This window comes from Salmo salar, chromosome 17 (assembly GCF_965601325.2).
Source record: "Salmo salar chromosome 17, fSalSal1, whole genome shotgun sequence".
Classification (NCBI taxonomy): Eukaryota; Metazoa; Chordata; class Actinopteri; order Salmoniformes; family Salmonidae; genus Salmo; species Salmo salar.
Window position 1 is genome coordinate 58,890,201 of NC_138307.1, and position 26,752 is coordinate 58,916,952.

At 44.4% G+C, this 26,752-nt stretch overlaps 1 protein-coding gene across 2 annotated transcripts; it reads right to left on the bottom strand.

The window, feature by feature from the left end:
- Window positions 1–4,698: 4,698 nt before the first annotated feature.
- LOC106576247 (leucine-rich repeats and immunoglobulin-like domains protein 3) lies at window positions 4,699–25,771 on the bottom strand. Of its 2 annotated transcripts, XM_014153315.3 has the most exons (19): window positions 25,334–25,771; window positions 21,784–21,855; window positions 21,590–21,664; window positions 14,759–14,893; window positions 14,434–14,577; window positions 13,939–14,082; window positions 13,520–13,663; window positions 12,472–12,615; window positions 10,731–10,811; window positions 10,488–10,559; window positions 9,815–9,886; window positions 9,403–9,566; window positions 8,501–8,839; window positions 7,489–7,770; window positions 6,835–7,293; window positions 6,382–6,543; window positions 6,053–6,193; window positions 5,637–5,906; window positions 4,699–5,452 (listed from the first exon to the last, which is right to left on the bottom strand). In XM_014153315.3, exons 1-19 carry the CDS (start codon window positions 25,534–25,536, stop codon window positions 5,187–5,189), a joined length of 3,369 nt encoding a protein of 1,122 aa, XP_014008790.1. In that variant the 5' UTR covers window positions 25,537–25,771; the 3' UTR covers window positions 4,699–5,186. The 2 variants fall into 2 exon arrangements, with proteins under 2 accessions (XP_014008790.1, XP_014008791.1); XM_014153316.3 differs by lacking the exon at window positions 9,815–9,886.
- Window positions 25,772–26,752: the final 981 nt, after the last annotated feature.

Consider the following 26,752-nt stretch of genomic DNA (forward strand, 5'->3'; position numbering starts at 1 on the left):
CCTGTCCTAATCCACCATTATCAGTGTGAAATGCAATGAGATGGGAGTAGTCAGTAGTGTGGCTTTGAGGCTATGGTGAGACAGCATCTTTTTCAAAGCTGTCAAGGGACTGATTCATGGCCTTGGCCGTCGCCTCAGCCATTAATGCTTTTTTTTTATGGGGTTGGGGTATTAGCTAACACCATCCATGGAGGCTTAGGCAGCCTGGCTGGTTCAGCCGCCATCATTTTGTGTGGAATTAGTCACAGTGGAGACTGCATTGGAGACAAGGGAGTTTAAGACCGTAGCCTCCATGGTGAAAATAAACCAGTGTGAGAGAAAGAGAAAGCCGGCTGTGGGCGTTGTTTCCTTCCTTTATGGTTCCTTCAGGTTTTCACCTGTGCTGACATGGCTGGGAGTTTACAATTGTCCCGAAAGAGTTACAAGCAACCTGGCAGAAATTCCAGACTTTTTTCTTCAAATAGTTTTTACGGGAAGGGTGGGGTGGGGGGCTTAGTCATTGTGGAACATTTGTCAGACAGCCAGTTGCCTAGGCAGGGCCAACTAGTGATTTATTACAACATCTGCAAGATGAAAAATGCTTCTATCTGCTTTTAATCCCCTATGGTTCGATGGGAGAGCCAAAGGAGAGCTTTTTAGTGGCGGAGAGGGTGGGATTCACTGATGGTTAACTTAAAGAGACGTTCCGGAACTTTGGCGACTATGTAAGTATTTTTTAAACCTCCCAATTTGGGCTGGATTTGTACATTTTTTGTTCATACATGCATAATCTATGAGCATCATTACTGTCTTACAGTGGCGCGTCATTCAGGGCAGGTGGGGCAAAAACCAAAAATTATAATTGAGTTAATAAAACCGCATACAAACATGGTCTCAGCAACTTTCTGTGCCAGCGGAAAATACGGAGCATAGGGGTTGGTAATGTTCTTTGGTTGCACCGTGATTGGCTCAGTATTCTGTCACTCATGGGGACACTACATCACCGCAAAATCTACGGGTAGAGCTCGAAATTCAAGCCCTTTGGGCGCTGCCATAGACTTACATTAGAAGTGCCCATCCAAGAAGCCTCAAGGTCATTGGCCACAGATAAAATGACGTCAAATCACGTTATATCTACCTTAGCTTTGATTGGACTGAGCATGTCAACATCAAACAACTGGAAACTCAGATCTAGGAAATCTCAGATTTCAATACGGAAAATAATGTTGAACGGTCATCCAACTCTGAATTCTAAGTCAGGATTTCAGGCCTCTTTCTAGAGCCCACAAGAAGGACCATCGTGCTACCTTCCTGTTCAAGTGAGCACAGCACAAGGTGAGTGCAAAAATGTATTGTATGCTGCTGCATAATTGATCAAATGAAATTGTATTTGTCATATGCGCCGAATACAACAGGTGTACCTTACCGTGAAATGCTTACTTACAAGCCCTTAACCAACATTGCAGTTTTAGGAAAATATAGTTAAGAAAATATTTACTAAATAAACTAAAGTAAATAAATGCAATTAAAAAAGTTACACAATAAAATAACAATAATGAGGCTATATACAGGGGGTACCGAGTTAATGTGCGGCTTTCAGGTAAGTCGAGGTAATTTGTTCATGTAGGTAGGAGTAAAGGGACTATGCATAGATGATAAACAGCGAGTAGCAGCAGTATAAAAACAAAGGGGTGTTTTGGACCTAGACTTGGTGCTCCGGTACCGCTTGCCGTGCGGTAGCAGAGAGAACAGTCAAAGTCTTTGATCAGGAGGTATCTTTCACTGGCCACTACTCCAGTGTTACCAGCCAACTCTCAAGATGCTACAGCTAGCTCCCCGCTTGTGGAAGATCTAAACGTTTTATCATGCGGTTAATGACAATCAGCCAAAACCAAGAACGTCCTTCAGGCAAAACCAGCAGTGGGTTTGAGTTACTTGAGAAGGGTAAACTGTGACTGCATGAACAAACTTGCAAACAAAGTCAAATTTGCATTGGTTTGGGGGTGGTACTGTTGTTTAGAAATGACATGATGCGTGGAAGAAGCAAGCGCTCACCATTTTGTTTTCCCCCAGAAGTTGTATCAACCAAAAAGTTGTGAACTAGTCGTCTGGAAGGGCTTGGAAGAATATCCACAAGAAAGAATCTCCACTGACCAGTGAATGTAAGTCTCACCATGTTCAGAAGCAGATAAAGGAAAACATGTTTTTTAAGAGAATCATTATGAATAATTCTTATTATTCATGTCGGTGAATAAACATGATTTTCTCTATGCACGGTCTGAAAACTTCTCACCGACAGAGTTTGAAAACAGAACATAGGGATGTGGAGGTAGGTAGTAAGAGTTAGACACCATTCCCCCAGCAGATTTTCTGAGCTTCACAACAAAATAATACAATTTCAGCGAGCCGCCCGTGGCCATTTAATATCATAAACATCTGTATCCATGTCGCCACATCTGGCAACAATGAAGACAAATTAGTTACGAATTTCAGAGTGTCTGGCAATGAGATAAGGCTCTGGCGTGCTAAATTCATTTTCTGGGCTTATTCACAGGGTTGGGGAGTCCAATGCTGGCCTAAGGAACTGATCTAAGACCAGTGTTCGATTGCTCCCAGTAAACTGGTATGGGTCAATGTGTGGGGCTCAAAAGCTGATCCAGGACCAGGGGTTGGGGGGGACTCACTAACCTCTACTGTCAGTCATTTGTGGTCTGAGGAATAGTCGACTTCCTGTCTCGTTTCTCTGGATCCGAAATCAAAGAGGGGAAATTATTCTGCAATCTGGCCAGTGTTTTCTTTTTTTCCCCCGGCTGGAAACGTGAAGGTTCTCGCTGGCTGCAGTCTCTGCAGGAGTTTACTGGCTCTAAATAATTTCTTTTTTTCTCTCAAGTAAACCTTTTAAACCCCCCTCAGCCCCTTGTTATGGCACAAATTGTTTCTCGATTGCTGTTGTTTTCAAAACTTTCCCAGAGGAATAAATAAACCATTTTGGCCTCACCCAAATGTGTGGAGGTAAATTACATCCACACAGGTAATTGCTACATGCATCGTAGTTTGGTGTGTAGTTATAGTAATACATAGTAATAGTTAAGTGCAAAACTATGTTTGCTAGTGAGAAGTCTCATCTGAACAACATTGTGGGGAAATCAGCAAGGTATAATCTTAACCTAAAGAAACCCTTGGTGATAGTTCATGAACTATGATTTTTTTATTTACACGAGCAGCTAACTAACTCAGTAATGGGAACAACATATACAATCCTAGATCAATGAAAAAGACACGAGCTGAAGTTTGGTTTTAGTGACTAATAACATGAACTTCAGCATTCTTTGTGTTCATCAAACATCAATTATCTAGCCATAAATTCACTACACTGTTTAAATTCAGGAAGGTTTGATGTGAATGCTTGCAGGCTTTAGTAATTCTCCAAGTTGATCAAACATCACATCTTTCTGCACCACCTAATCTGTATCGGGTCATGTTTGTTAGACCCCACAAGCTTCTCTAAACCAACGGGAAGCCTTGGGTTTGAAAACTAGCTTCAGCAGCTGTCTTCCAGGTGTTTAAATGTGTGTGGTTCTGGTTCCACCATCTTGTGCTTATCCCAAGTTCCTCAAAGAGCTGGCAAGACTTCCAACAGATTGTTTCATTCCTTCACACTGGGGTGAATGCATACTCCCCAATAAGCACTCAGTGAATAACAAGGTGTGTCGCTGAGGCTCAAGGACATGGATTGGTTTTCAAACAAACCACTCTGAATATGATTCCATAAAACAAAAGGTTTAAACAAAACATTTGAATAGATCTTGAAAATGTGTTATAACTCAATGAGGTCTTTATAAGCTCTTGTAATATATTCCACATTGGAAGATTGGCAGATGAAGTGGACGGCTGAATTGAATCCCCTTAGTAAGGCATCTTTCTATAAGCCCACCTCAAAATACTGGCACCACCATCCCCTCTCAGTGAATCAGACATTTTATACACACATCTCCAATGTGGCAGTGAGAGAGCCCGCAAGACACTTTCCAAGGGCAAGTTTCGACAGCTAGCGGACAAGCACACCTTTTTCCTCCATGTTGAAAAGGAGAAGCCTGAAAAAACAAACCCAAGATGTGAAAAAGCCAGAAGGGGACAGGCTTGGGGAGTGACTCATCTGGTGAAAAGCTTCCATGTGCTGGATACAGCAAGAGCAGCAACCCCCACCCTCCTTCCCAGAGACGAAGGCCCAAAGAGGGGGAGAGGGGAGCCCTGTGACTGGCTGGTTTGGAGAGAGCAGGACCAGACCAGAAGGCCAGCTCCAACAGTTCCAGAGACCTCATGTGACTGTTCCTTTCCTTGACATGTCTTCACTAATTTAGCCTTCCATCGATTGTCTCCAGGGTACTGAGTCTACACTGAGCCAAAGACTGAAGAAGCTAGCCATGAACTTCCCACACACACAGACAAATGCCAAACGTATACGCACACACACACACTTTCCCAGCATACACTTGTTGGATTCTATTTGGACAGCATGGTGGGGGGCCTCATGGCAGGCGCAAGCCGTCCTTGGCGGTCTGTGGTTCTGCTCGGAAAAGCCACGCTCTATGTCAACCCCCCCCTTCTCATCCCCGGCTTCAGCAATACTCTCTTATACCTCGATTCTCTTCGTCCTCCATTACAGAACAGTGGTGTCTGTGCATGGTCCAGCCATTTAAAGATTGGAAAGAGTCACAGTACTTTTAATGTACGTAGCAGCACATGTTATGGTGTTTTATTATGTATAGGTACGTGCAAAGGGGTGCTTAACTCAAAGCAAAAAAAAGCGAGAATAACTGAACAGGCGTGGTCGTTCACACAACACAAAATACTCATTTACAGGAAAAAGGACAGCAAAAATAATGGATTCTATTTTACAATTAATTTACAAAATATAATAAACTTTGTATAAAAACGTATATATATTCAATATCTATCTTCAATTGAAGATGTTTCCCATTTTTCTTTCTTAAAAAAAAGAACAGTCCTCACTGTTAATATCTCCTCATATAATTTTTCAGCATTTTGTAGGCACAATGCATTATCCCTTTACATTCAAGCGTTGCACATTTGCAGTGTCCATCATTGAGAAAGTGTCCATTCACTGAGGTAGTATTTTTTTTGGTAATCCTCATTGTGAAGAAAAACTAAAAGGAATGTCAGATTGTTTGAATGCACATATTCAGCTATGTGCTCACTCGACCTTGCTGACAAATAGCAGTCCTGTTGAGATTATATGGTTTTTCATAGATATTATTGCCACTCTTTTCCAATTCCGATTTAGAATTCTTTGACTGGACGCTGTTCTTGTCTTCCTCGCGGTCCGAATCTGTGTCCAGGGCTGCGTAGGGATTCTCGTGTAGCATCATGCTGTTGTGCAGGGCCAGTGGCGGTGGTCCAAATTCGGGGTAGAACTCCTGTTGAGGCCTCCAGGGGGCTTTCCCAAACGTTCCTGCGAGAGGGAAGGATGGAGGGAGATACAGGGTAAGGCCTGAGACATTCACATGTTGTGCTAGTTGTCAAGAAAATGAATATTCAATAAATCACTTAGTAATTGAGTGAATTTATTTGGAGTGGATTTAAAATGTGCTTGACTTTGACCCAAATCCATACTGAGAAATTTCCTCAAGACGTACCCATGAATGTGTTGGAGGAGAGCCTCGTCTCCCGAGGTCGGCCGTACTCGCTTCCATCTCCCTCATCCATGGAGGGGGGGCCCTCGCCCTGTAGGTGGTGTGGCCCATGGAAGCTGCTGCCGTTGGGCATCTGCATCAGCACACTGGGGCTCCCGTGGTCAAAGGGGTCCTGTAGGGCCCCGCCGCATGGATAGTAGTTCCTCCTCTTGGAGCTGGTCAGGCTGCCACTGTAGGAATCTATGCAGATGGGCCGCTGGTCCATAGCACAGCCTGAACGGAGGGGGGGGGAGGAGAAGTTACAGTGAGCCATGGGAAATGAGATCAGTATGACAGCAACACATTATTGTTATTGTTTAATTTAGGGAAAAATACTTATAATGCTACAATTTAAAAATATATATATCTGTTGCACCAACCTGTGAAAGCCTCTGAGGGTTCTCCGGTGTACATGTTGCCTCTCCTGAGGAGAGAGCTGATGGGTCCTTGGTAATGGCAGAGCAGGGGATCTATGGCCGCCTCCATGTCCGCTTCACTTCCTGTGTCCAGCTGACACAGACCTGTTCGAGTCACATGACATATTAGTAATGGATTGGTACTTGCCTCAAATTACTTACACTATTCCAATATGTATTCAGGTGAAACAATACATATAGAAAAATGCTCAGAGTACAGTTGGCTGATATAATGCACATATTCATGACATAAAAGTCCCCATGCATTTCCAATGAAAGAGCTGCTCTCCTACCATTCATGTCTTTAGACTGCATGTAGAATCCACTCATGGAGGAAGCCATGAACTGGTGGTTGCCACTGCCACTCTCTGAGGGGACATAGCCATCTTGTCTGTCGGCCAGCGTACCCTGAGAGGACAGGTAGCTGGGGATGTCTGCAGGCAGGTTCGTCTCGTCTGCAGGGAAAACACCAGGGAGGGAAAATTCTCAGAAATGTTTTCATAGAGAAATACAATAATAATAATCTGTTCAAGGCAATGGTCTGTCACTGATTCATTTCAAAGCATTCGTAAAAGGTATGGTTTTAACAACATGCCAACCAAAATATGTGGAGCTGGAGCCCAAAACTCAAGCTCCCCCAAAAATGTAATTTTCTGTTTGAAGGAGGAGGCAACATGGGCATGCAAGTACTGAACTCCTCAAAACCAGTTCCGTGCTGACAAAATAAAGTGGCACCCTCTCCTCACCTGTGTTGGTGACGCTGCAGTCCTCATTGCGCCGACGCGTATGGTAGATGATGACCACCCAGACCAGCGAGGTGCCCACCACGCAGCACACCACCGCTATGATGACGATGCCCACCGTGGTCCAGCCGTCCTCGTCCGAGCCTACGCCTCCCGAGGCGCCCACGCCCACGTCACAGTTGGGGTTGGGCAGTACGGCTAGGCGCACGTTGCCCCGCTGGGTGCCCAGTGTGTTGGACATCTCGCACGTGTACTTCCCGGCGTCGCCCTCCGCTGCGTCCACGATTATGAGCAGCTGGTTGCCGGCGGCAAAAAAGTGGCGCTCTGTGACCACAAGGGGGCTGTCGTCTTTGGTCCAGTTGAGCCTGGGGGAAGGGCTGCCGCCGGCGATACACTGGAGGACTGCAGTCTCCCCTTTGGCCACGGTGCGGTCCATGAGAGGGCGCAGGAAGGAGGGCGTTTCTGGAGGAGAATGGGGTAAGGGGGAGTGTTAGTTGCCTTACAGTCTCAAAACGCCTGATTTATATGTCAATTTGTGGGGGGAAAAACCTATGGAATACCATGAAAGTAAATTGATCTGTGACAAAATAAAGAGGCACACACAGACAAATGCAAAGATCTTTGACAGCTGGTGAAAATAGAAAGAACAATTCTCACCTAGCACAATTAGCGTAGCGTTAGCTGATATGGCTCCGGCGGTGTTCTGGGCGGTGCAGCTGTACAACCCGATGTCCTCTGTCTTCACATCCACGATGAAGAACACATCGTCTTCAGGCATCACGTGCATACGACGCTCCCGGGCGGCGGGGAAGTCTGTGCCCCCGTCTTTCTGCCAGGCGATCTGTGGAGACGGGTGACCCACGGCGGCACACTCCAATCTGGCCGTGGCACCGGCCCGGATACTCAGGTCCATGGGCATCTTGGTGAAGGACGGAAGCACTGGAGGGACAAAAGGGATGGACATTTTATTTTACATCTAACTGCACAGCAACATGATAGTTACAAGGTTTTGCAATGCCAGTCATAATGAGATTCCTTATATGTTCTTAGGGAACTCCAAGATGATACTTGCAGTGTACTTGTGCACTGGTTCGTCATAGTTTATCATGCCGAGAGTTATACTAAGAAAGACAAAACTCTTGAAATAACCAGTGTAAGGGAATTCCGCCCTATGTGCACACAAGTGACCCCAGGAAACTTCTTTGATCAGAGGTTAGTTTGTTTAATCATGATTGCAACCCGGAGTATTCACCCCCCTACTGAGGATCACCCCGCCCAGGGTGATGTCCCTTAACTTCAATACCATATAAGCTCATAATAAATAGTTGCTAATACAAAGATGTCTCTGCTAGGCGGAGTTCAGCTTATTGTTATTTGCAGTTAGTTTCCCAATCCTTCTTCCTCCTATTGCTACCATGTGCTAGCAGAAGTAAGACTGGAACATAGTATCAACACGAACTGAAAGTATAGTTTCAACACACAGACATCCGACTTTTGTACAGTTGACCTCTTCATGCACTTACAAAGTCTCTACCACTGATTCTTAATCTCAAGCTAAAGCAAAACATGAATCATTGTACTTTTGTAACTACAGGTGTTCCTACAATGTACAGAGATTATAAAATTCCTTTCACTAGTCAAATCAATACCAGTAGGTTATTTAACTTACTGTTGACAGTGAGCTTGGCCTTGGTGGAGTAGGAGGAACCAAAGTGGTTTGAGATGACACACTGGTACTTCCCCTCGCTGGTGAACTCTACACTGCGTAGCTGCAGTGTGGTGGTGTACTCTGTAACCTCTGTTTCACGGCCTTGGCCTCCCCCCTGGGCTCTGAGGTGTGCCTGGTTGTGGATTTCAGCGTCATTCAGGACCTCATTGTCCTTCTTCCAGGCAAAGGTCATGGGTGAGTCGCTGGAGCTGGCCGCCGAGCACACGAAGGTGACGTTGGTGCTTTTGATGGCCGACTGGGTCTCAGGTTGCACCGTGATCTGAGGTTTGGGGAAGTCGTCTGGTTGGAAGACAAGAGGGGAAAAACATTAGTTTCCATTTGATGTGAATGGGGCTAACTCAAATTGACATTCATTTTGGGACTAACCAGTTTTTGTTTAAACCGTGATGGTCCACAAACAGCTTAAATATGGAAATGATACTATTTTATGCGCCAAGATTCAAACTACCTGACTGGGGAAATGTTGAAAGCTCTGAAGGCAAAGCACCTCAGCTCTAATAGTAGTCATTACTTAAAGAAACTGATCCCAGAAATTCCTCAACAATGATTTATTTTCTCCCTGCTCTCTCTGACTCCACCTGGCCAAGCTGTTAACTCACTGAGTTTCCACATGGTCCCATTACTACGCTGGCTCCATCAGAGTGTCCATGAGTTGAAGGAAAATATGGAACAATCTGGGTCAGTTCATAAAATGGAAAACCTGTCACGGCTAAATGGCTGTTTTTAACAAGGGCTACATTAAGAGGCTTGTGTGTGTGTGTGTGTGTGTGTGTGTGTGTGTGTGTGTGTGTGTGTGTGTGTGTGTGTGTGTGTGTGTGTGTGTGTGTGTCAGTCACACTCACCACACACAAAGTCCTCCTGTTTGACGGTGAACACGCTCTTGCCCTTCAGCATCAGGGGATGGGCACAGCTGGCGTTCACGTAGGGCAGGAAGGCCTGCTCCGCCACCCACAGAGGAAACCACTTGAGCTGGCAGTCACACAGCAGGCTGGATGTGTTCAGGTGCCTGGGGGGGAGAAGGTACTGAATTAGAGCCAGGAATCACAAGAGAGACCCAGCACAAAGATGATCCATAATACTTGAGCAGATTTATAGTCGTTACATTTTAAGATAATCACTTTTATCAGTATAGGTGCTTTTGAAGTAATTGTCTATGAAAGATTCTTCCTTTCCTCAGTTAGTCCAGAACAGTGACTCTGGTCTATTGGCATTGCAGAATATGAATACAGTGTAACTGAACCTAGAGATACTTACAGTTCCTCAAGCTTCTTCATCTGCACAAAGGCGTTCCCTTGGACCGACATGATCGCATTGTTACTCAAATCTCTAAGGGGGGGGGGGGAGGGGGGAACGGATGGATCTTTAAACAGAAAGATGGCAAACATTCCCCTCCATCTAGGCCTATCTGGAGGAAGACTGCTAATACTTCAATCATCAGAGAGAGGGAGGGAAGAAAAGATCTTGAGAACAATAGAAATCTGGGCAGCACTGTGCTTTGTTAATCAAGAGGGGCCTGACTGACTTCGGCTCCTTTGAGCTCAGACACGACTGGGGGAAAAAAGTTAATTACAATCAAATGCAGCTGTTTCACAGATAGAAATACACACACAGATGTCCACATACACACACACACTTGTACACACAGAAACCTGCACACATGCAAGCACGAACACACAGGCGCACACACACACTCCTCTCGCCATGCCTAAGCAGTTAGTGATCAATAGTCTCCCCACAAATGGAGATGGTGAAAACCAGACAGCTCTGTTTTTCATCAAAGTGTGGACAAGAAGCAGAAACAATAAGGTCATGTGGTTCTCACTAACAGGCTTTGTTTCTCATGGCTATGGATTCTCCCATATTTAGTTTACAGCTTTAGCACAGTTGAGACAGACGTATGAGGATATTGATTTGAAGGTCAACTCACAGGTGCTCCAGCGTGTCCAGGCCAGAGAATGACTTCTTGGTCACCGAGCGGATTTGATTTCCTTGAAGGAACCTGAGAAAAGGATATCTGAGTTTTCATTCAAATGCAGCAATTTAAATTATGATAACAAGAAAATAATTCCAGTTACAATCCGTTCTCATGGTCCATTTTATCATTTCTAATCTAACTTCTGGAAACCAACAGGTTAGAAGACAACGCCATGGTAAAGTCAAACCTACTCACAGTTTCCTCAGTTTGTCCAGAGCAGAAAATGGTCCGTTCATGTCTTCAATGGTCCAGGAGATTTCGTTGTTCTGCAGATCTCTATTTCCAGAGAAACAAAAACAAACCACATTGTAAAAATCCACACCCAGAAAACAACTGCACTTGTTATAGTCTTAACAAACCTTGGTGCGGCTTTGCGTTACGTTTGAAGGACGAGAAAGAAGTCAAAGGCTTTACATTTGTATTCAAAGTGGTCCCATCACTGGAGGATGTTTCTCGCTAACTTTGGGGCTTTTTAAATGTTTGCGATGGTTTCTCCGTGTCTCGCAGCGTAACACTGCTTCACATGCAATGCAGCGTGTTTAGCAGGGAGGAACTCAAACCCACACGTTGGTTCTTCTTAATTTAGTGAAAAATTATACGTTTTTAGTCATGGGTTTTATGGCTGGGGTAAATAACATTTTAACTATATATCAAAGGGTTTTGAAAAATCCTAAATATCTTTTAACCTAACTGAATGTCATGTGCACACAGCAGTACATCATGTCTGCTAAAGAGATTTGCTGGATGTCTTCGCCCTTCCCCCGCTCCTTCTCTCTCAAGTCTCTAAATACTTTCAAACAGCTAGTTTCCTCCTCTGCATGCCTGGTTACAAATTATTGGAGTTGAGGAGGGGTGGAGGGGGTAGAGGAGCAGGTTGTGGAGAGAGGCTGGGGGGTAAAGCCCTCTAAGCCACCCAACTCCCCGTCCACCTACCTACATACCTGCCCTCTGCTGACCTTTCACGCACAGTTAACATTTGGTTCCATTTAAGAGAGGGACCAGGGCAATGTTATGGAGCCGGTGTGGAGATGGGGGGGATGGAGCGGTGGACTCAGTCTCACTCTGCTGACTTGTTGAGGTTATGTCTGTGGAGAAACCACAGGTAGTACGTTCATCTATTCCACATACGGAAAACAAACAAGGCGGAATATTTCCACTCACGCCTCGACGAGTATGGAGAGGGACAGGGAGCGAAATGCCGCAAGCAGGCAGCATCTGAGAAGTTAGCTAGCTGCTAATGTACTCTCATAGATGTGAGATAGGGCTTCTCTTATAGAACACAAAGCAATGATAACGTGTAGGCTGATGGGGCCTCCAGAGTGGCGCAGTAGTCTAAGGGACTGCATCGCAGCGCCAGAGACATCACTACAGACCTGGGTTTGATCCCAGGCTGTGTTGCAGCTGGCCGCGACCGGGAGGCCCATGAGGCAGTGCACAATTGGCCCAGCGTCATGAGGGTTTGACCGGCCGGGATGTCCTTGTCCCATTGCGCTCTAGCGACTCCTTGTGGCAGGCATGGCACATGCATGCTGAGTTCGGTTTCCAGCTATACGGTGTTTCCTCCGACACATTGGTGCAGCTGAGTCCGTACGGGAGTTGCAGCAATGGGACAAGACTGTAACTACCAATTGGATATCATGAAAATAGGGTAAAATATATATATATTTTTAAGTGTAGGCTGATGACTGTTATAACCATGTCACTGAGGAGTTTAAATCGAGTTCATCCCTAAACTCTCATGAGACTTGAGGCTTCTCAAACAACATCAGGGAAAACTCTAACCAGGATTAGTGATATTAACCATGGCTAATGCACTCACTGCCAGTGGGATGTTGAAAATAATAATTTAATGCTTCGGCACCATTATACAATAGAGCTGTCATCTCTGAGAAGTAATTCACTGAAATTGAGTTTAGTCATCCTTATTCAAACTTACAGCATCTGTAGGTGGGAGAGTCCTCGGAAGGCTCCGTCTGCGATGAAGCTCACACGGTTGTTCCCGATGTGGAGTTCGTCAAGCAGGCTGAGGCCTACAAAGCTGGACTCCTCCAGTCTTGTCAAGTGGTTGGACGAGATGTCCCTGTCGGGTGGAGAGAGAAGGAACATCAGCATCACACAGTTCATACCCCCAGGGCAAATGGAAAGGGGGGGTAGAAAGAAACAGTTGATGTAGAGGATAAACTGGCCTCAGATCACTAGGAACGTGCACCAAATATAGCCAGATTAGTCTATGAATTACCAATAAGGTAAAAACCTTTCGGTATAGACTATTTTAAGTTAAGTTTTGAAAGTTAGATTGTACCTTGCACAGCTGGTCTACTTTGTTTAACCGTATGCAGATAGTATAAAAAGTATTAACTTTGTACTAGAAATCCTCAAATGCAAACATCAGACGAAAAAAAACGAACAAACCAGAAAGAAGGCTATTTACCAAAGAGCGGCCGAAAAAAGATCAGTCAACTGCCAATTTGTTTAACGCTCAGGCTCACTTGATGAGAGAAAAGGAAAAAACAACAACTCCCCTTTCAGAAACAACCTAGTCGCCAGTAAAAAAAAAAACATGGCGGACTTAGTAATTGGCCAGTGCCATAAACAAAGTTAACAACAAAGGAAACAATATGTTGCTGCCGCCACTTGTCGCAGCAGACACTCTGGTTGTGAAATCCCTCCCTCCTTATCCCCCCTTTCTCCCCTATAGACGTGGCGAGGCATTAAAGGAGGGGGGCTATAGTGGCGGGGGTGAAGTGGGGGAGTAATATTTTGTCAGGAGCCCTGCATTGGTGTTGGCACTGGGCACTAGGGGTGGAGGAAGAGAGGGTGTGTGTGTGTGGGGGGGGTGGAGAGTTGGAGACTGCGAGGAAGGTGGGGGAGAGCAAAGGAAAGAGCGAAAGAGAGAGGTGTTTGGAGTTCACAGTGTGAGTAGGAGAGAAAGTGAGAGGGAAAAAGAGAGGGAGAAGAAGAAGAAGAAAAAAAGGGTCACTCACAGCTCGCTGAGTTTCTGGCAGAACTCCCAGGCGTCGGGCCGGATCCGGCTGATGGCATTGTGGCCCAGGTGGAGCTGCTGCAGAGTCAGCAGGCCGTACAGCCAGCCCTTACTCACCTCCGTCAGGTTGTTGTAGTCCAGCTGCCTGCAGGGACACACAGAGACATACAAACAGAGGTCAGTCATCAACATATAGACATATAGACACACACAGACAGACAGAGATGAAGACGTATGCTAGCCTGGACTGATACCACACTGTATAGGCTCGGGTCAACTATTGTTGTCTAGACATATGGCTGCAAATATGTATCCAAAGATAGTATGCAGACACTTGCAACCAGACATATGCTGTTAAATCCACCAATGTACACTAGTAAAGGAAGACACATTTTCTTGTCACAGAGGACAGTTACTTACAGGACCTCCATGTTACTGAGGCCCCAGAAGGCTCCGTCCATCAGGCGGCTGATACCGTTCCTCTGGATCTTCAGCGAGCGCAGCGCGTGCAGACCGTGGAACGTCAGGCCCTCCACCCTGCGCACCCGATTCCTGTTCAGCTCCCTGCAAGGTTGGACCACAACCAGACCGTAAGAGAACCGCAGCATCATATATGCAGGGAAAGAATAAGAGTTCACTCAACTCAAGAAGTGAGGCTGAAAAGGAATCTAATTCATCCAAGACAAGCCAAGAAGATGTCAATGACTGTTGGAAGAGTGGTCAAAGAGTGGTTGGAGATGTCAACACACTGTCAATGAGTGCAGTCACAATGCATTTTCAGGAAGTTCACAGAGCAGTCAGAGAAACATCAAAGAGTGGTGAAAAGTCGTGGACCGTTACACAAACGTTCAAAGAGCGGTCATAGTATAGTTTGTGGTCAACCCTAACAGTGCTCAAAGTGCAATTGTGACTTACAGGTGCTGGAGGTTGGGGAGCTGGAAGATCTTGGCAGGGATGGTGGAGAGGCGGTTGCGGTTCAGCCTGAGGATCTGCAGAGTGCTGGACAGGTTGACAAAACAGCCCGTCTCCAGGGTGGAAACGCGGTTGTTGTTCATGATACTAGAGGAGAAGAAAATACAGAATGAGATATTGATCATATAATTCATTCCAAAGAGGAAAAATGACCAAAGAATGTTGTACTTCCACCAAAATGTTACTATTTGATCCAAACACTTATATAGTATCTTGGACGGAGTTTAACCATGCATTTTAGTTAAAAAGTCCAAACGGACGGACTCACAGGTTCTTGAGAGGCAGCGCAGGGAAGGAGTCAGCCTTGATATCCACTATGCTGTTATTGCTGAGGTCCAGGGTCTCCAGGCGTTGCAGGGGCCTCAGCTGCTCCAGAGAGATCTTCGTGATTCTGTTGTTTGCTCTGAAAACACAAATAGAACGGCTCCAATGAACGATAGAAAATACAGTGTATTTTAACAACGAGGGTCACCAGTCTAACGTTTCCAGACATACAAACACTCCGAGCAGTCAATTAGCGGGTGGTATTAAATAAATGACCAACCTCGCCCGACTATTCCCTTCGACCCTCACTACCCGTTTTCCCATTATTATTATGTTATTAGACATTTTCCCTAGAACATTGAGTCTCTCCCTGAACCATGAAAAAGAACACCGTTCCCTGGTTGTCTAGGAAAGGGGGGAGGACGGGGCAATACTAAGGCTAACCAATGTCACTACTCATCTCAACAGGTCAAAACAGCCGTTTGGTTTAGTGCTGTGTTATTTTGTTTATAAGGTAATTACTAACAAGGTATTTAAAAAAATAACCTGCCAATTACTTGGCTGATGAATACCATTCCCTCAGTTAAAGCATGCCTCAGCAGAGGCTGGCAATTTCCTGAGCTGCACGCCTCCTAAATTGCAGTGCAGGGACTGCTTAGTTATAAACAGTGTCTGTACAGAGCCGTCTTTGTGTATGGGCCTCGACGGGTAGAGAAAGAGAGAGCGAGGGAAAGGGAGAGTGAGGGAAAAGAGTAGGAATTCCCTCTAATACACCAGACTGCAGGCCCCGTTTCAGTATTAATTGCAAGGCTAACATAACAACAACCCTCCTCCTCCCAAAAAATATAACTTGTATTAATGCATCAGTTCTTAGTTTTATCTTCTTTATGATACGTTTTTTTTTGTGCATTTTCCTTATACTGACCTAAGTGAATGTTAGCGTTTTCCCTATACTGTGCATGCATGCAATGCACACGTCAACATCCAACCCTCTGGAGAAATGGATGAACATTGACATGGCTGAGAAGTACTGGTTTATGTGCACACTACTACCCTTCAAGAAGCTGCCAATAAGAAAACAACAATGAAATGGACACACTGAACCAGCAGTAGTCGAGAGCCAGACTCAAAGTCTCAAACTGGCTCAGCTCCTCTGTACGCCTGGCCAAAGCGAGACTAAAACAGCACTGAAGATACAATCAAGCGAGAAATTGAGCACAGCGGCAACGTAGCTTCTCAGTCCATCATAAAGCCTCAGAAAGTGGGATCTTTGACTTGGACAGAGCAGTCATTTTCCACACATTTCCTTAAATCTGCCATCCATACCTCTCTTATGACTAGGCTCCCCACGTTGAGACAGTGACACCCCTTGGCAGCCTTACCACCAAAACATACAGAGGAAAACAGACGAGTGTGTCTGTCAGTCAGTCCAACCTGGAACAAAGGCAGTACCAGGAGGATATATGGATAGAGGCCCAGGGAGGAGAGGCTGATGGGGTGTCTGGGGCACGTAGGGGTAGAACCTGCCACAGCACGTCCCTCTGCCTAGCCTCCGGCAAGGCCAAGACTCAACGCTGAGGGTGGGGGTAGAGTGTGGGGCTGAGGGTGGGGGTAGAGTGTGGGGCTGAGGGTGGGGGTAGAGTGTGGGGCTGAGTGTGGGGTAGAGTGTGGGGCTGAGGGTGGGGGTAGAGTGTGGGGCTGAGTGTGGGGTAGAGTGTGGGGCTGAGGGTGGGGGTAGAGTGTGGGGCTGAGGGTGGGGGTAGAGGGTAGGTTCTTGGAGGCTGAAACTAAATCCCCTTTTTTTCTTCTTAAACACTCAGTCACTGCCTAAAAATGGTTTTATTTCATTTTTTAACACAGTTTAGGCAACAGCCACAGGCTGAGCTAGGTGCAGTGCAGCACACCACACCACCCGCAGTAAAAAGGGTACAAGCCAGCCTTTTGTGTGCAGATTTGCAAAGGGCTTTCCATGCACCACGGCCTCTGTGGTCCCAAACAAAAGGGGCACACACCACCTGGGCCTGGGTTTTCATGTTCCCCTGACAGGTCGCTGAGAGAAGAGGAGAAGAGAGGCTGGCGAGAAAAATAGAAAGAACCTGTATTTCCAGTTTTGTGGAGGGTAGGGGGCAGTTGGAAAGCAACTGTCAACGCTGGCTGCTCAGTCCATGTTCCTCTACAAAAGACGGACTGACCCTGGGGCCTGTCAGCTGGAGGGAGGTGTGATGTGGTGGTGATGGTGATGAGTCCCTGGTCTTTGTACCCCAACACCCTCTCCCTTCCCCCCACAGTAAACATCTGGCCAGCTGTAGAGCATCACCCTGAAGCCTAGACTCCACAACCAGACAACTGGGCCAGATACATCAAGGATTTCGTTTATCTGCTTGTGATGCTAACCCTCAGCTAAGTTGTGGAGAACGAGCAGCCCTTCCATCGGAGAAGCCCCAAATACAACATGGTGTCCCAAGCTGATGTTGTTAATGCTTACTCCCTGACACACTTCCCACTTGAACCAAAACATTGTTGCTACAAATGAGCCTCTCCGTGGCTTTGAAAACTTGACATGACCCATACGGAGCATAAGAATCCATACAAGAGTCATGTCATGGGAAGTACAAAGACCACACAAGTCAACGGCCTTTTATAACCCTCATGAGGACCCCTATTTAGAAGGAAGTGGTCAAGACCATCTGGCAAAACATGGACTACACACAGCAGAGGCCAGCCCTCTCCAGATAGACAGAGCGATAGGCAAGGTGAGGACCTACAGAAACTGTTATGGCTTCACTTGCTTGAATCTCAGAGACCACTGAGCAATTCATTGAATCCTGTTGTATTAACCTATAAGTACAACATACTACAGAATCTCAACACCCAGCCAACTCTAACCTTAAACATTGTGGCAGATGAGAACTGTGATATCCACTGAGACTGTGCAGTTGAGGCCTACAGGGAAGGACGTGAAGGAGAACTTGGCTACGGTCCATTCAACAAATCAGTTTCTCTCCATCTCTCTCTACTCCCCAACATCTGCCCAGAGATCTAATGAGAGCTTTTGAAAGGCTAACCTAAATGCTGTGTACAGGAGAGTTCCAAGTGCTTATCTGTCGATCTCCACCCGTCGGGCCAACTCCACGGACCAACTCCACGGACAAACAAGCGGGGGCATTGTCCATTCGGATGGCACACACTTCAAATTTGTTTAACCAATTTTCTCGCAAATAAGGTTACTATGCACCGTTGTGTTAATAGTTTCAAGACCTGCCTGTCATTCTCGTTTGGGTCTCTTCAGGTTTTAGCTTCTCATTTTAACACACATTGAAACGTATGACCAGGGAAATTTAAAGCATCTATAAAACTGTGCTTTGTTTATTCATTAAATGAATCAGGTAGCACATGCATGTGTCCCAACTTGAGGAAACTCCAAGCCTTTGGGTATAGTAGGCAACTTAATAACTATTTGAATAGGAGGCGGTGTACCCTACATTAATGCTGAGCTGATCCTAGATCAGCTCCTAGATCAGCTGAAATGGGCTGCCGGACTCATTAAAGTGTACTCTAAGGAATTTGATTGATATCAGTAAAAAAAAAGCTAACATTAAAAAAACAAGACCACACAGCAGCACATCTCAGTTTGAATTACACTTGTGTCTAATTTGTCAGTTTTCGAGCTAATCTACTCCATATTTTTGGACTGTGTTGCCTTCACACGCCGAATGTGTTTATCTGAAGAAATATGACCCATATAAACAAGACCACAGTGTCAGACGATTATAGACAGCTGACGCTGCAACAGAAATATTCCTTTTTGAATTAAAGAATTTAAAAAATCCACATAAATTATAGCTAAACAGCAGAAGCAGCTGTCAAACAGATACACACATACGCAAACAAGTTACCCCAAAGGCAGCAACACTTCACTTTTTAAAAACGCAATAAGATGGAATCAACAACGGAAGCTTGATAATCCTGAAACCCCCTTTTTTTCCTCCATTTAGTACAGTCTGATCTTTTTCCTTCCATTCGCACATACTGGAGAATTTCTTCCCCTTCCTCCATTTCTCTGGCCTGGGAGGGGAGTAAAGAAAAAAAAGCCCCGGGGTATCGAATGCCACTTATTCAAACAGCCAGGCAGACATAGAGGCAGCTCTCGTCAACTTCTTTGACCCAACAGCCCAGAATAAAAACAAACGGCAATAACCCTGCAGCTGGTAGTAATTGAGTTGTGATCATCTTAATTAATTGAACAATTTCCCAGGAATTTATGGTAGGGGATGGGGGCTTTAACCAGATTTCTGTGAAACCACCTCTCATTGAGTTTGGTGGGCTCTACAAATTATCTGGTGATTCCAGGGCTGATTAGGTATTTGGAGAAGACGGTTTGATGGAATCTCTGTGTATGGAAAAGGTAATTGAGTTAGAACTGGAAAGAGCTTCATATTCTGCCTATCTACCAATTCATTCTTTCTTATAAAGGGTTAGCTCTGTGGCTAACTAAGCTGACAGATATACTTGGATGCCTTGCTTACAAAGCTCTTGGCAACAAACATTGTAACTTTGTAACTCAATACTGTAATAACCTAATATCTACTAAACCAGTGTTTCCCAACCCTGGTCTTCAAGTACCCCCAACAGTACACATTTTTATTGTAACCCTGGACAAGCACACCTGATTCAACTGGTCAACTAATCATCAAGCCCTCAATTAGCAAGAATCAGGTGTGTTTGTACAGGGCAATAACAAAAATGTGTACTGTTGGGGGTACTGGAGGATCAGAGTTTGGAAACACTGTACGAAACCAACAATATAACTCTTTCTCTCATCGTTCAACCATGTTTCCCTTCAGATAGACGTTGTGTATTATGTATCAGTTAGAGCACTGTGGTTGGTGCGGTCCTACTGCAACCTGACAATGTACAGGAACAAAGTCGTGATGATGTGTTAACTGTGCTATTAGCCATTTGGGTCAGATGCTGGTGTAGTGTTTAATATGGAGTCTGATGTGTGCATGAGCCGCCCCAGCTAACGCAGCAGCCCTGCTTCTCATTACAGGCGCCAGTCTGAAAAATAAGTCATCTGAGGGCTTCTCAAAACTCTGCTCTTTTTCTAATAGGAAATACCACACACATATTCTCCATCAATGATGCCAATACCAGCAACAAAAAGAAAGAGAGCGCGGGGGGAGAGGGATTTTGTATTTAAATCCCCCCCCTCAGAGATTTTAGTTGCCGAGTAGACACTAAGCAATGCAACTGGGAATACTATGCACGCAATCACAGACAAAAATGAACACACGATGTGGTAAGAAAGTATGAATTGATCATTCCCAAATGCACATTGAGGATGACAACTAGGCTGGCTGACATACTTTGGAACATTGCTTTCAATGGTGAAATCTATTGGAATTGTTCTCCTATTCATACATTATATGTTTTAATAAGAAGCATCAACCAAATATGCATCTTGAGTGGAGAATTGAGAGTAGAGGGGAATACTATTGTACAACTCCTAAAGCCTCTGTATGTTGTCTGACCGATAATGTTTACAAGTTCAAAAACTCATCAGAGCTATTGGAAATCAAACATATCCTGGTGTACTGTATTTTGCTTTAGTTCCAGGTAACACCGCCATCCGCATCTGTGGCCTATAGGCCATACACCTAAAAACCTGAAGACAAATTGACTAATAGCCGACGTCTGAATCCCCTTAGGCTTCTTTCTCTGGTGTTACTGCTTGTCAAGTTCAGGCTTGATGAGGAATATGCCTCTTCTAGTTTTTGAGATGGATGCATTCTTTGTTGGGAAAAAAACATCCTATCCATTGATTTTGTGAGACATTGTGCTGGGGGAAAAGTTCGAAATCAATGCCTTTGAAACCTCTGACATTGACAGGTCTATTTGTCTTTGAAAACACATGAAAGCCCCACATTTCTCCATCATGTTCTGGGGCCATCCTACTAGGAGTGTATAGAAACACTCAACCTCCAGATGGATGAAATACCACTCTACTCATACAATCAATCAAATGTATTTATAAAGCCCTTCTTACATCAGCTGATATCTCAAAGTGCTGTACAGAAACCCAGCCTAAAACCCCAAACAGCAAGCAATGCCGGTGTAGAAGCACCTAAGTAGATACAGACTATCTATAACGGAAATGAGATGGACGGACAGAGAACTCTAATCTTACAGATCCTGGATCAACACGTATGGAAACACTGGAACCACCTCTGGCGATTCCATTTTTAACAATGACATTTATTTTCAGACATGTGACTGACTTGTCTCAAACTGGCTGCCATGCCTGGGACAACCCAGTCTGGGAACCAGCTCAGCCAAAAGGGGTTCCACCAAGGAGGGAGGATCAGGGCTTAGCAGCTCTACACTGTTAACTAGCACTGACAACTCTGATGGGTGGGTTGGTGGGTAGGAGGGAGGATCAGGGCATAGCAGCTCTACACTGTTAACTAGCACTGACAACTCTGATGGGTGGGTTGGTGGGTAGGAGGGAGGATCAGGGCATAGCAGCTCTACACTGTTAACTAGCACTGACAACTCTGATGGGTGGGTTGGTGGGTAGGAGGGAGGATCAGGGCATAGCAGCTCTACACTGTTAACTAGCACTGACAACTCTGATGGGTGGATTGGTGGGTAGGAGGGAGGATCAGGGCATAGCAGCTCTACACTGTTAACTAGCACTGACAACTCTGATGGGTGGATTGGTGGGTAGGAGGGAGGATCAGGGCATAGCAGCTCTACACTGTTAACTAGCACTGACAACTCTGATGGGTGGATTGGTGGGGGGAGGGGGGAGCGGTGTTTCAAAAATTATACTTACAGAATGAGGGTGGTGATGTTTGCCGCATGAGGGCCCAAATCAGGTACCGTCTCGAATTCATTGTTGTTTAGCTTTCTGTAAACATACAGGCATAAAGGTTGTTTGTCACATGTGGTGTGAAGGGGCGGTGGAGGGAGAGTGTTTGTGACTGATGTTGTTTACTCTAGGAAGTACAGAACACAGAGTATACTTACATCTCACTTAAGTGCCGCAGTTTCCTAAACACAGTGCTGTCGAGCGACTGCAATTTATTATGGCTCAGGTCCCTGTAAAGAAAGACGTTTGTTAGAGGAAAGTTACACAACATGGAGGGCCGTTCACTTCACAACCAATCATATACTGGCCTTTCTGTTTTTAAACAGGAGACATAACTTGTCTGAGTGAGCCTAGCCTATACAGCTCCGACTGAAGTAATGTGGGAAAGCAACGGAGTAATTTTCAAAACAAACCACTGTATGTATGCAAAAAAATTTAAGCTAACCAGCTATAGGCCTAGTTTTGGCATAGCAGCCTTTTTTAAAACATTGAAAATCCAGCCAGACAAGCTCACGCATTCAATCCGCTCTTGAATCACCGAGCCAAAACAGACAACCAGATAAATTATGGAAGGGAGAGATTCCATTTTTTCCCTTTTTGAGAGGGGGTGGAAAACAGGCCTAGAGGAGCCTGCCTTGCCCAGAGTGTTATAAAGCTGTGGAGTTATTGACGCTGCTGCGCACGATCAACATTGTGGTGCCAGACCCTTTTTTTGGCTTGCCCCCATCTGGAATCCATCAACTGGAGCTGAGAAGAGGGAGGGGAAAAAACTACCAACTGGTAATCTATTCACAATGCTGGGGAAGCGAGTTTCCAAGCCGAAACACTCCTGTTGCATTTTTCTAGATCTGGCCCTGGTTTTATTCTTCAGCAAATCGTTTTTTCAACTCTTCAACAAGAGTTTTACTTCTCTCTCTGAAACTCTTTTCCCTTCCCAACATGCAGCTGTATGATTTGTTCCACTAATCGGGCCATATGGGAGAGGTGTAGTATCAAAAATGTCCAGATAAGCCCTGAGGGTTTCTGACACTTACACTTTCTTCAGAAATCCAGGTCCAGAATTGGACCAGATTAAATCAGTACAGCTATATATGCTTTGGCCTGTATATATTAGACGGTGCGCCACACATTTATCCGTGTCTGACGAGTGAATGAAACCAAGCTATCCATCCTCTTAGTAAATGAGATAAGATAGACCTGCTGGTTCTTTGATGTGGTTCTTAAAGCACTTGGACTAATGTAGATCACAAGGGAAAATAGGTAATTGACTTCCATGCTGACAAAAGGCATTCCCTTCCCCACCAGCTAAAGCTCTCACGTTATAATCCAGAGCGCTTTCTCTCCTTATCTCTGAAGTGCCATAACATAATGGCTTGATCTCACACTTTAACTTGGATTTTTTTCAGTAGACACTGAAGCCCGTCTTGCACATGTAAATCTGTGAAAACGTAAAGTTATTTTATAGGTGAACTGGCTGTGGATGGGATGGTCTGGTAATACAGCAATGTTGAGTGAGTCTCCTGAGAGAGCTTACCTCCTCAAATGCATATTACGCTACATTCCAGGCTATAAACCCGAAAAAACTCGGAAAAACAAAAACTCGTCTACATTTGAATCGTAAAATCTTTACCCCTCACTCACTCAGAAATTTGAAGCTCAAACTAAATGCCTCTCCCTCCTTCCCTCCCTCCCACATTCACTCCCTCCCTCCATCCATCCCTCCTTCCCTCGCTTTCTATCTCTTTCAGAGAGTTTGTACGAACTGCTCCTTAATCAGTACCATCGGTGGCTCTGGAGATGTTAATTCAGCAGAAATAACGGGGTGCTGGAATACAAAGGGCCGAGCCGTTGAAGATGTGCTGGAGAGACACTCATAAATTAGCATGCCGGAGTGCAAAGAATTTTTCCCGTGTGGAACTTTTTTTCTCCCTTTTTGGCCGGCTTGCCTTGGTTATGAGGCTGTGCCTGTGTTTTCTGGCAACGTGAAATTTCCAGAGCAGGCAGCACACATTTTGTAAATGCCAAACAAACATTCTAACAGGGGACTAACTAGCCTAGCTGTGTTGTGAAATATGAACTAGAAAAAACACAAGCTAGTAGTGAGGATACATCAACATGGTGCAGTCTGAATGGAAGCCAGGGAGGCAGACCTATGAACATCTGCTTATTAATACATGTTAAAGAACTATTTGAGGCGTTACCATGGGAGATTGGCCTGGAGTGTCTATGACTTCATTTGACATTATGTATTTATTGTCTTAAAAGCCCTGGGGCCCGAAGAACTACTGAGCTCACATAATATGGAAAGGCCCAATGATGGTATCACCTCATAAACAAAAGGCAAACAATTGTCATTCAGCAGTTGGTCTCATCTAGGGCCTAGTGTAATGTATTCTGCATTAGCTCCTTATCATGATGTCACCTGATATTTACATGCTGAAAAAGGTTCAACAAGTTGTCAAAATGAATTGTAATCAATTGTTTATGATGGCAATTTAGGCTCTTCGTTCATGGAAATTGTAATAGCACCAAAATCCCAAAAGCCTGATGAAAGGTCTCCATGAACTATATAACGTTGGAAAATGATTGTACCTCACTGCAGTGACAATAAACTCAAAAGCAAACAGTACTACCAACTCACTAGCCTACTGATGTTGGCATGTCTTGTTGGGCCTACTGGGTGATTGGAATAATCCTAATATAAAAACTCCATGCAGTACGTAGACCAACTAATGATTCACTAGTGTAGAAAGACTGACAATGGGACATTGATGTGCAAAGGTTATTCGTGTTATATCTTCTAAAACAGCCTGCTTTATTATTCATAAGACTGAGCTTCTCTGCTGTTCCTGAGGAGTATGGCTCACATGTCCTATAGGTATTCACATGGAAGAATTGTAGGCAGTGTGACATTGCAAGAAATACGTTTGATTTAAATTACAGTGTTGTTCCGAGTGCAAAATCTCAATTTCCTTGATGTTTAGAGTAATTTTCTTTATCTTAAATAACACCGAACGTTGATAAGGAATGGTAAACAATAGAGTATTTGAAATTTGAATTTGAAATCACAATAAATACAAATAAAAATCCAATAATATAATTCTAAATGTGACAAACACAACTTCTATTCAGTAAATATCTCTATGCCTCAGTTGGTAGAACATGGCGCTTGCAACGCCAGGGTTGTGTGTTCGATTCCCACGGGGGACCAGTACAGAAAAAAAGTACAAAAATGTATCAAGTCGCTCTGGACGAGAGAGTCTACTAAATTTCAACAAAAAAAAACTCCGTTCTGGCCCTTGTAAAATGGAGAGGCCTATCGTGCGTTATTGCGAAATACTCTCTAAACAAACAGCAAATCAGTCCTTGGGAAAAGAAAGTATGGACTTATGACCAATTTCCCTTTCTTGTTGATGTGAAGTGAAATAAACTTTGTTTCCAAACGGTTTCATGCTCTTCGAATCGTCAGTAAGCAACAACTTAACAAAGTTGGCAACAATGTAACAAATCACGTAACGTTAATTCTCTGCATAAATGTATCTATTCAAGTATTCCATTTATACACTTGTTGTAACTATGTTAACAACCTATATCTATCAAACGACTAATTTCAAACATAGGTGTGAAAAGTAATTAAGATACCTGTTCGTATCTATGGGCAGTGAAGATTAAATGGCAAGTCAACAAACGCTCTCTAAATTGACTTACAATTGTACGGTCCATTCGGGAAGATTTTCAGGAATTCCACGTCTTTTCAACCGACTGCAGTCCAAAAGGTCTCCAACACATGTGCATGGAGACGGACACGTCCTTGTGTTTTCATCATATCCAAGTATAAATTCTATTCGGGAAAACAGGAAGAAAACGACCGCATACATCGCAGCGTTGAGAGGCTGCATAGATGCGGACATTTTAGCCACACTGAAGTTCCCCCCAAGTTTTAGAGAAAAGCGCGAGAAAATCCGATATAGTAAAAGTTGTTGTACGGTTTAGTCAGAGGTTAGTCCTTAAATCCAATTCCTCGACCGTATTCCTTTGAAACTACGAACATGTAAAATATTTTTACGGGACCCAAACTTCTCCATACCTCCGTAAAAGTTTTAGCCTGTACTAGCATAGTTTTTGCCTTGCACTCGCAGCAGCTAATACTTTCAAGGCTCCCAACAGCGCGCCTCTCTATTGGTTGTTGTAGTGATGCGCACCGGGAGGGGGGGGGGGGGGGGGGGGGGGGGGGTTGGGGGTGTAAATAGTAGGCCTATTTTACAACTGTTCCAGTTTAATTTTATTCAAATGTTACACAACTTTGTTTACACCATAATGTTGATGACACAAACAGACTGCTTATTGTAGTCTAATGTAGACGTTTCACATAAATATTTGCTAATGTGTGTCAAACACAGTCTTAACACAGATAAAACCAAGGTTTTTGAGAATCCCTGGCCAAAGGTCATTTGTTTTATGACTTATTACTGGTTGTAAATTCTCGAAAGCTTGACAATGTGTAGTCTCTGACAAATGAACACATTAGCAAGATAAAGGCTACTTTCCCCTATCTTTGCTTATTACCATGTGAAATACAACAGGTGTAAAACAGTACAGTGAAATTCTCGTCTTGAGAGCTCTTTCCAACAATACAATGACAATAACATAGATAACAGAAAATATAATAAAAAATGTAAGTAAGAATAAAAACCAAACAGGAACTACTATTAGAATTTAAGAAACTCCCGTCTCATTGTTTATTACCATGTGAAATACACATCATGACACTTCATGGGCCATTGCAATGTATCGAGCGTTCCCGTAGGCAGAGTGTGAAAGAGCAGTTTCCTGTTATTTCTCTTTTCTGTTGTTTCTCTTTGTCTTATCATTCAATCTCCCGTGTTATTAGGTGTGACTGTGGACATACTGTAGGTGTACTTTGACCAGGGTCTGATACCATTTCCATAAATTGCAGTTCACTCTGTGAGATCCTTCAGGCAAAACAACCTGAATAATGCATGCTTCTAATAAGTCCTGATTGCTTGCAGCATAACTGACTCTATTTCCTCCCCCATTTTGTCCAATTACAACAAAAAAAAACTCACCCCAATTTCGTCTGAAAATTGCACATCCTCTGGCTATCCC